At 42.6% G+C, this 10,167-nt stretch overlaps 2 protein-coding genes across 2 annotated transcripts in view; one reads left to right on the top strand and one right to left on the bottom strand.

Moving 5' to 3' along the window:
* Positions 1-248: 248 nt before the first annotated feature.
* On the top strand, positions 249-2,234 carry LOC134098159 (interleukin-17F-like). Its single transcript, XM_062551134.1, has 3 exons — positions 249-379; positions 724-881; positions 1,513-2,234. Exons 1-3 carry the CDS (start codon positions 347-349, stop codon positions 1,778-1,780), a joined length of 459 nt encoding a protein of 152 aa, XP_062407118.1. The 5' UTR covers positions 249-346; the 3' UTR covers positions 1,781-2,234.
* A 274-nt stretch (positions 2,235-2,508) lies between these two features.
* The window catches only part of stmn4 (stathmin-like 4), an 8,304-nt gene continuing 645 nt past the window's right edge, over positions 2,509-10,167 (bottom strand). Inside the window, exons 2-6 of the mRNA XM_062551133.1 lie at positions 7,286-7,346; positions 7,024-7,119; positions 6,345-6,550; positions 5,574-5,765; positions 2,509-4,731 (exon numbers count right to left, since the gene is read on the bottom strand). Of these exons, the coding sequence (XP_062407117.1) occupies positions 4,672-4,731; positions 5,574-5,765; positions 6,345-6,550; positions 7,024-7,119; positions 7,286-7,298 (567 nt within the window). The 5' untranslated portion in view covers positions 7,299-7,346 and the 3' untranslated portion in view covers positions 2,509-4,671. The remainder of the gene's footprint in view (positions 4,732-5,573; positions 5,766-6,344; positions 6,551-7,023; positions 7,120-7,285; positions 7,347-10,167) is intronic.

Raw genomic sequence — 10,167 nt, 5'->3', positions numbered from 1 at the left:
TTCAAAGGTGTGGCTTTAATATGACCTATGGCATTTTAGGAGGAGTTCTGTTATCCAGGCATTCTTGGGTCTAAATAAATTATATCTATCATGTCAATAAATTATATCGATCAATAAATCTATCATGAGTTTCTCATGTACACAGAATGCTGCATCATCTGTTCACGCCTGTACAGGATGCAGGTTTAGACAGGAAGTGGTTTGCCTCCGCAGTCTGTATATAACTCAGTCAGAGGAGCAGAGAATCTACGGACCAGAAGCTCAGTCCTAGCCAGAGCAACTCAACAGACTTTGATCTTCAGCGACCCACATCGTCAGAAGCTCAAACTCAGACAGCAGTGGAGTGATGGCCACAAGACAGGATTCCCACACAGCACAGGCAAGATGCTTATCCATTTGTTGATCTTTTTTATTTGGTCATTTTAGTGAATGAGCCATAACTATGTTACCATTTACACTAAATACCAAGTTTACAAATTATTATGATTATTAAGATAAAATATGAATAAAAATGAATTAAAATACTTACTGCAAAAAATGCTAAAAAGCAACTCATTGAGTCGTCAACTTAGTTTATTTCTGTGACGTGAGATTTAGCGTTTGGGTTCGATTCTAATGCCTGACCTGAAGATGGTGAAGAGGGATGGTGTTACACTCCCACACTTTCCCTGTCTGGAGGTGTGAATAACTCATATTTCTGTGTGTTTATTTCCTCCAACGTAGATCCTAAAGACTCTGCTGGTATCGGCCTTGGTCCTTACGCTGTTCATGGATGGTGTGAACGCCGAGAAGATCAGGCTAATGGTCAACAATGATCTTTCCAAACCATCTTCTCACATCTCAGCCATAAATGGAAGATCTCTTTCACCATGGAAAAGCATGTGAGTGGTGTTTGTATCTTTTCAAATATGAATGAAAACAGTTATTTATTTAGTCATCACAACAGAAATGTATTCATTTTCAATTTTAGCAAAGGGGAATGAGGCTGGATTCATTCATTCAAAACATTAGTTGTTGCACTGACCTGACCAAATTCATCTGTCTCTCATCAGTGAATTCTAAAAACCTATGAACAAATGGGTGTCTAGAGTAATCTTCTTAGCAGTACTGTGATGTGTTTGAGAGGGAAAGTGTGTGTGTGTGTGTGTGTGTGTGTGTGTGTGTGTGTGTGTGTGTGTGTGTGTGTGTGTGTGTGTGTGTGTGTGTGTGTGTGTGTGTGTGTGTGTGTGTGTGTGTGTGTGTGTGTGTGTTTATATTTGCATGTGTATGTAGGTATAATCTATGACAGCCAAATGGTTGCTACAGTATGTATACAGAATTATATCTATATACAGAAGTATAATTTACTGTCCTCTACCGCTTCCTTCTCTCTTTTTCTCTTCCTCCATTGCTTCCTTCTTTTTCTCTCTTTCTCTTCCTCCATCGATTTCTTCTCTCTTTTTCTCGTCCTCTACTTGTTGTCTCTTTCTCTTCTTCCTATTCCTCGTGATGATTCTGTCTGTCTCTCTTTAGCACCACAATAGACAGCAACAGGATCCCAAAGTACATCAGTGAGGCCCGGTGTCTGAAGCAGGGCTGCGTCTGGCCCAACGGGACGGAAGACTGGGGTCTGGAGTCCGTGCCCATCCAGATCGAAGTGCTGGTTCTGAAAAGGTCCAGCAAGGTCAGAGGTCAACGGAAAGGGAGACGGAGGTCTCGGACGGGCTTGTACGAGCCAAGCTATCAGGTCATCACTGCGGGCTGTACGTGTGTCCGGCCCAAAGTTGTCAGATATGACTGACTGAGATGAGACAGCACCATTTTGTGGTGAATCAGCAGAACTGTAGCCCCAAGGAATGGAATCTTTTTTTTTTGAGTGGGGATGAAGATGTTTTGATACTATTGTTTATTGGACATTAATTATATTATTTATATTTATACTTCGAGCTCCTGAATACTGTATTATAATCTTCATCTGCGAGCGCTGTTGTACTTAATTTAATTTAATAAATTATAGAAGAAATGCACATAACCAGCATTGCTTGCACTGCTTATGATATTTTTGCCTTTTTCCAGCTTCATAACTGACACACTTCCAATAAATACATTGGCAAATGTATTATTAATACATTTAATAATAATATTATTATTATTACATTCCAGTATTATGTTTACATGTTACTTACAGTATATTGGTTGAATTGTAGATCCACTGAATGCCTTTGGAAACACTGCTACACAGCCATACAAATAAAAACTCAGGATTTATTTAGTTATGTTTGCTGTTGGTGTCTGTGTGCTACGATTACTTTTACATCAAAAAGTACTTGCACATCTGCAGGAATCATTAGACATTTTCACTTAACTTTCAAGACACGTTTCAAGACAAATGGGCAATGGAAGGTAGGACTCTATTTAATATGTAATCTCTCTCACACACTCTTTCTCTCTCTCTCTCTCATACACACTCTTACCTCTCATTTCAACGGTATCACGTCAATATCAGGAAAGTCAATGCAAGACAAGGGGCAACATTTTTAGTTTATTTCTGTCAAGAGAAGCTTTAACTGAACATGCCGAAAAAAGAGACAATTTTAGCCATTAGGACATCAAAGACATTGATAGCGAATAGAGGTCCCACATTTCTTTACACATTGCATGACCTCCACTGCTGAAAACATGGCATACACATTATGTGGGAGGGTGGCATTGGGAAAGACAAAAAACATTCCATGAAATTCCCCTTTTTGGCCCACACTGAACACCATAAGCATCACTACACTTAGCGTACATCAAGCATCCACTTCCCATCTGCTCCACCAGTGAAGAGCAGCTAGCTTTTGGCAGCAATTTTAGCAACTCTTGAGTATTTCACGTGTGATGCACCAAAACAAGCAAGCACAACAGCGTGGATTCCATACAGTTTTTTCTTTTCTTTTTTTTATCTCTAAATTGTTTGTTTACAGTAAATTGGCCTACACTTGCCCACCGTGACTTGCATATACACAGTACCACCAGCACAACCTGGTATTCAGAAGGCTAGCTGCTCCTCGTGCACACTGGGACTTGTATGCTCCTGGTGCACACTGGGACTTGTATGTTTTTTGTATTGTTTTTGTTCTTTCACAGGGATAATGAAGTCATCACATATGCAAAAACCTGAATGTACATCAGCAACACGCTCAAGCTAGATACACAAACACATTCCCAGAGTCCCAGTGCTTCTGCTGTCCGTCAAACAACCTGCCCCATGCTCCAGGTCTCTCTGTCTCTTTTGGATGGAACAAATCACGGTCTACTTGGTTGTCTACACTCTTAGAAAAAAAAGGTGCTATATAGAGCCAAAAAAACATGCTTCATATGGCACCCCCAAATGGTTCTTTAAACCATGCTGAAGGGTCCATCAAAGGAACCCCTAAGGGTTCTTTAATGCCTGCATGGTTCTATATAGCACCCCAAGAACCCTTCCTTGTTAAAGAGTGTACCCTAATTGTTTCATTACAAGCAAAAAATGTGAATATGGCATTGTGAAGATGTGCTTCCAAATTGTGCTTGGCATAATTATGAAGTGCGGTGGAATAACAGTAATAAAAAAAAAACAACAACTAAAAGTCTATTGTGCTTGTGTATTCTGCAGTGCAATGTTGAGTTGCTTGAGCTTTGAAATATAGTATGCTACCATTATGGAGAAAGTTATGAAATGTGAATTACAGTTTGCTAAATAGACAGACAGACACACACTTGTAGTTCATGTGCATCACATGCAGAGTTGGTTTCTGACTGAAAAAATGGTAACACAATCCTGACCAGATTTTTTGTCAAATGTGTGAATGGTATATTGTAGAATTTATGGATTTATTGAAATTGACTGGCTCAAGGATACAGTGTTTATGTACATAACTAACAAGTAGATTTTAAAAATTCCCATGCGTGTCTGTGCAGTTGGCATACTAAGTGGATATGTATATGTCTATGTCTATGTATACTGTATGTGTATGTGTGTGTCTGTGTGTGTGTATGTACATGCATGCTTATGGATGTTTCAGAGATAAGTGTTTGTAAGTGTGTGTGTATGTGTGTGTGTGTGTGTGGGGGGGGGGGGGGGGGGGGGCGTGCGTGTACATGTTTTCATACATAGTGACATTTTGCAGTACAGTATGTGGTTGCGAATGGGCAAATGTACTCTGAACACTCAGGATGATATTTAGAGCAAATTAGATCAAATGTTCACCTCCCTTTGGCTAAAGTGAAGAATACAAATAACTGTCTCTTTTTTCTCTCCTCTTTAATTCAGAGTGACCTGAGACATGCTCCCCACCTCTCCCCCTCCCACCCTACACACACTCTTTCTCTGTCAATCATTTCACCTTTACACACCAACCACCCAACCCTGGTGCACAATGGGGCTGCCACCCAGTTACAAATGTCGGCTTCTCTTAACATGGATTTCTCAAGACATAGTTTTGTTTTGGTTGCTGTTTCTCTAGACAAGGTTGGCATAGTTCATGAAAGTCGACGCTTGAAAATTGAGTTTGCTCACGTCTTCCTTTTCCCCGCCTGTGGTGGTTGCGGTTTGAGCTTCCTTGCATTTCGTTTTGTTGGTTGGTCTCCTCCTCTCCTCCCTCCGTTTGTCTGTCTGTTTCTCCTCTTCCTTGACTAGCAACAGCAGTCTTTAGTTGTTGTTTTTTGCGTCTACCGGCATGCCTCCTCCTTCATCTCCTTGTTCTTCCGCACCTCCTCTGCATGCTTGTCCTGAAGTTGACACACACACACACACACACACACACACACGCACACAGACACATAAATATAAACATAAACACATACAAACACACACACACGTTCCCGTGCACACAGAACAGATACATAGATACAGTAACACAGACACACGCACAGACACACACACACACACACACACACACACACAACAACAACAACAACAACAACAAATGAACAAACAGAAAACTGCTTTAGTATTGTGCATATATTAGCAGACACAGTAGAGTCAGGGGAGGTATAAACACAGGCGAGAACAAAGATGGAAGCACAAAGCAACCTCCCCCCCCTTATGAAACATTAATGCAACCGAGCAAAACATCAGCACTGTGTTATAAACATAAAGCAAACCCATTACTCCTGGGCAGCCATTACAGAGGCAGTTGTTAGTCCCTCTCACACATTACTGTTTCAATATTGCTGAGGTGGGAATGGCAGTATACTGGAAGTGACTGTTTTGCCAATTTCTTACAAAAAAACATAACACACATAAAACATCTTTTACTACCCAAATGAACTTTCTGAAAGAGTGTGGCATTTTGCAGTGCTATCCTGATGTGTCTATTAGGTCTACCATGTGTTTCCCTGCCCCTTGTCTGTGTTTGACAATGAAGAAACTGTAGGGCTATTTAAAACATGAGCCAATGCTTTCATGAGGCATCAGTCAAGGTCTGTGGGTGGTTGTGAGAACAATGATTTGATCTACTCCACAGGAAAAAGTGGCTAGAATCCATGGCTCTCTATTGTTTTATTTTCATTCACATTTATCATCTTGTGTTGCTGTCACTTAGGCAACTGACAGACTGACTGCACCCTACCTTCTCCTGCAGCCTCTCCAACATGGCCGCCAACAGGGCCTCACGGTTCTCCTTGTTGGTCTCCATCTTCTGCTCGAGCTTCTCCTTGGCCATCTTGATAAAGTTGTTGTTCTCCTCGAACGCCTTCTGGATGACCTCGCGCTCGTGCTCACGCTTCTCTGCTAGGTGCTTGAGCAGCTCTGCCTCTTGACACTAGGGGGCAACAAACACCAAGGAGTGAAAACGGTGAAAAGGGTGTGGGCTGGAAAGAGCGAGAGAGAGAGAGAGAGAGAGAGAGATCAAGGGCTAGAGAAAGAGAGGAGACTAAAACGAGAGGAGGTAAACCAGGGCCATAGCATACAGTATTGATGTGCTTATGCACTTCAGAACTATATTATTACACTGTTGCCTGTTCTCAAATAATATGTAATTGTAAGACTTGAGCCCTGCCCATGTGGATTCCCCCAACTGTAACCTTGTATGAATCTTTTGTTACATATCTTACTCTCCAACTTTTATTAGACATCTTTTTCTGAAACAGAAAGACAAATTTGAGGCCAGCCTTTGTCCTTTATGGGTCTTTATGTGTCTGTGTATGTGTATGTGTATGTGTAAGTGTAAGTGTAAGTGTAAGTGTAAGTGTAAGTGTAAGTGTAAGTGTAAGTGTAAGTGTAAGTGTAAGTGTAAGGGTATGTGTCTGTGTCTGTGTCTGTGTCTGTGTCTGTGTCTGTGTCTGTGTCTGTGTCTGTGTCTGTCTTCTGTCTGTGTGTCTTGTTCAATTTCTCTCCGCACCTTCCTCCTCTCCTCAGCTGCCTCCAGTTTCTTCTGTATCTCCTCCAGGGAGGGGTCCTTGCGTTGGGGCATGGCGGAGTTGAACTCGGGCACGCCGTCAAACGAGGGCGGTTTCAGGATGACCTCGAAGGCCTGGCCAGAGGCACGCTTGTTCAGCTCGATCACTTCCACTTCTTTGATCACGCACCAGTTCAGGTCCACCGCATCTGCGCAAAGACCAGGCACGGGCACACACACATCACACACACACACACACACACACACACACACACACACACACACACACACACACACACACACACACACACACACACACACACACACAGCTGTCTAAACAACGCCAACCCCCTGGCACCCGCCTGCCTAGCCTTGTGGTTCGGAAACTCCATAACCACCGCCATCAATCCCCATACTCTGAGAAACGCTGCATTTATGTTTGAGTCAAGTGCGAAAAGGGGATCGACAGAAAACTAATGAAATCATTAAATAAGAAAACAAAAAAAGAACTTTACATTAAGGACCCCTTTGTCAAAGCATTATACTAAAACAATCTTGTCTATATGGGCCTGAAAGCCCTAAGGGGTGTTTTATAGTGTGGAATGAACTGAAAATCTCCTCCAGCTCAGTCATGTTGATCCATTTCTTTGTGTCTGGGTGTGTGGTGTGGGTCTCCCCTTACCCTCAGCCTTGTACTGGGGCTTGTCGTTCACTCTTGAATTCAGACAGGAGCACAGCAGTGACACCAGAGGGAGTTCCCTCACCTTTTCTCTGTACGCTGCGGGGAACAAGCGGAGAACAAGGCAAGCTCTGTGAGCTCTGGGCATCAACGGAACAGCGCCCATCGGGGCGTCGGACAACAACAGGAACCGGAGGACTGAGATGCATCTACCAACTCATCGAGTGGGAACGAATGGAGACATGTGCTCGAGTGCATTACCTACCTGCCAACGTCATTTTGTCACAATGTATTGTCTTTGCTTTGGATGAAGTCCTGTTTAGGCCCTGGACAAAGAAAAGAAAAAAAAAACCAGACATGCTGAAATTAGATCCTGATTCACAATGGTGATTTCATGCTGATGAAAATAAGATTGTCTGTTAGTGATGTACTGAGGCAAAAATACATTTACAATTACGTTTAGTCATTTGGCAGACGGTAGGCTACAGTTAATTTGGTTTGCATTCTGTAAGCGCAATTCAGTTTTGCAGCTTGCCCGTTTGTTGATTGCAGGAAGGCAGATACAACATTTTTGATAACATTGCTAATCAGGAAATTTACCATTTTCTTAAAAGCTTAAAAGCTGAGGTCTCTTAACTGTATTACAACCTAATGTGCCACTCACAATTTTCATCGAAAAGTCAAAAGCATCAACCGCTACATTCGCACAAAAAGCGTACCATGGCATATCCGTTTCCCATAGAGAATTACAGGTGGAATATCATGGGAATTACTATGTGTGCCATTGTCTGCATTGGGTTATTCAACAGTTTTAAATCAATACCCATCCACAGCGCCCTTACAGTTTGACACAGCGCGCAAAATCAATCAGTCAGTGAATCCATCCACCAGTTCATCCATCCTCCCACTAGTTTAACCCCATAGTGATGTCCTCCCAGTGTCCCATTGTTTGCTTGCTCCGCAAGAGAGCTGCTCTGTTTCTGAGCCACACCTATTTACATAGAGTGGCAGGGTGAAGCACCCACCGACTTGGATAGCCTGAGATAGCCATTTCCCCAGACATATTTCTTTGTCAGGGTGGCGACGTTTGCTGTCAATACATGGGTGGCTATTGGACTTGTTTACATCCTACTGTTTGTTTGACAAATCGGTAACTCTAAAGTCTACAACTAAAGCTGTGCAATGATTCAATGCTCAATATCTTTGATTACACTACACAGTGCAATGATTCAATGTTGCTCGATATCTATGATTACACAAAGCAGTTGATGATTTAGCAATGCTCAATATCTATGACTACACTAAGAAAAAAAAGACACAAAAAAAACAAAAACCCAAGAAGGGCACAAGGTCGATCATGACTGATTACTACAGATTTATTATTAGGATGAAATGAATGAACTTTTGTGTGACATGTTTCCATTGTCTTCAAGCCTATTCTCACACTTTCACTAAAATCCCTGTTTCCCAAGCTGTACTTTTCAGCTGCGTCGCCCCCACCCATTTCCTCTCTTTGATAGCTGGATATAAACAGAGAATATCCTGTGCGTGCTCTGCCCTATGTTAGCCTTTGATTGGATATTGACAGAATTCCCTAATTAAAAAGCCTGCCCCTGATTGGATTGGCCGTCGCCATGCCGATGAGTCCTGATGACTGATGGGACCGAGGTCCAGGATGGCAGACTCACAGGGAATGTCAATCAAAAGCACCCCTGTGAGCCAGAGAGAGGCTGCTGTCTCGCCTGGTAATCACACCCCACACTAGAACATGCTCCCTGTGGATACACAGCAGAGAGCCCTGCCCTACGCCTCAACACACACACACACACACACACACACACACACACACACACACACACACACACACACACACACACACACGCACACACCCCACTACACACACACACACACATACACACACACATTAGCAGGGATGAGCATGCATACACACATACTGTGCATATTCTGTTTGTTCACTGAAAAAATATGAACTGCCTGATCTTTCCTTTACACACACATACACACACACAGGCAAACTCACCTACACACACAGACACACACACTCACACACACCTACACACACACACACACACACACACACACACACACACACACACACACACACACACACACACACACACACACACACACACACAACAAACTTATATACTGTAAAATTATGAGCAGACAATTCTGGCTTCATTCTGGGGTGGGGGGAGCAAAGAAATCACACATAAACACATCAAGGTGCATTGGAGTGGAAAATCACCAGTGCTACTCCCTAACTGCTGACACACGGATAACTTCACACACACAAATTCTCTCTCTCTCTCTCTCTCTCTCTCTCTCTCTCTCTCTCTCACACACACACACACACACACACACACTCTAAAGTAGCAACCCAGGATGCTGATCGATACACACTTCCTGCAGCGCCAGCTGTTTATTTACAGTCTGTCGACTCAGAGGAGAAAAGACGCCACATCGTTTTCCCCCTCTGATCACAGAGGTGAACCGTGTCACAGCATCCTTCTCTCCAGACCGGACCTCAACCAAACTCCAAAACTCCCCCAATTCGCATCCAATCTGCTGAGCACAATAGAACCTCCTCTTCGTATGATATCCACAGTGCTGTTTGTCTTATTTGTTTCATTTCTTATATATATATATATATATGTATATATATATATAAAATATGCGTAGCAGTCATGGTTGCACTGTCTATTTGATGGGTACGCACTGTACTGATCTAGGTACCAGTCTGCATGTATCTGTTGCAGCTCTATAGTCACATGTAATGGGTAATCTCTTTTTTACTCTAGATTGGCCTTCTTATGAGCTGGCTAGAGGGACAAATGATGATACTTATCCAAAAGAGTGTACTGTACTGTATGTAGAATACATCCAAGATGGCAAACAGTAGTCTGTCAGTCCTTATCGTCATCTACTGACACAGATCTCTCTTTTCAGCTTTTGTTACATAATGCTCAGCAAGTTTTCTTCTGCCAAGTAACACACCTAAAAATACACACACACACACACCCACACACACATACTATTTCTCTCCCTCTCCCACACAAGTGCAGATGTACACGATATCGACGGTAAATCACACCAGGCACTTCCTCACTCAGGAAAATGCTGTGC

This window comes from Sardina pilchardus, chromosome 12, assembly GCF_963854185.1.
Source record: "Sardina pilchardus chromosome 12, fSarPil1.1, whole genome shotgun sequence".
Classification (NCBI taxonomy): Eukaryota; Metazoa; Chordata; class Actinopteri; order Clupeiformes; family Clupeidae; genus Sardina; species Sardina pilchardus.
Note: the sequence above shows the minus strand (reverse complement) of the source record. Positions and strands in the feature narration are given on the sequence as shown.

Excerpts from the sequence above, each read along its gene's own strand:
- LOC134098159 (XM_062551134.1), top strand. The coding sequence starts at position 347 with ATGGCCACAAGACAGGATTCCCACACAGCACAG. Across the intron at positions 380-723 it reads AGGATTCCCACACAGCACAG|ATCCTAAAGACTCTGCTGGT; the intron begins GCAAGATGCTTA and ends CCTCCAACGTAG. Across the intron at positions 882-1,512 it reads CTTTCACCATGGAAAAGCAT|CACCACAATAGACAGCAACA; the intron begins GTGAGTGGTGTT and ends GTCTCTCTTTAG.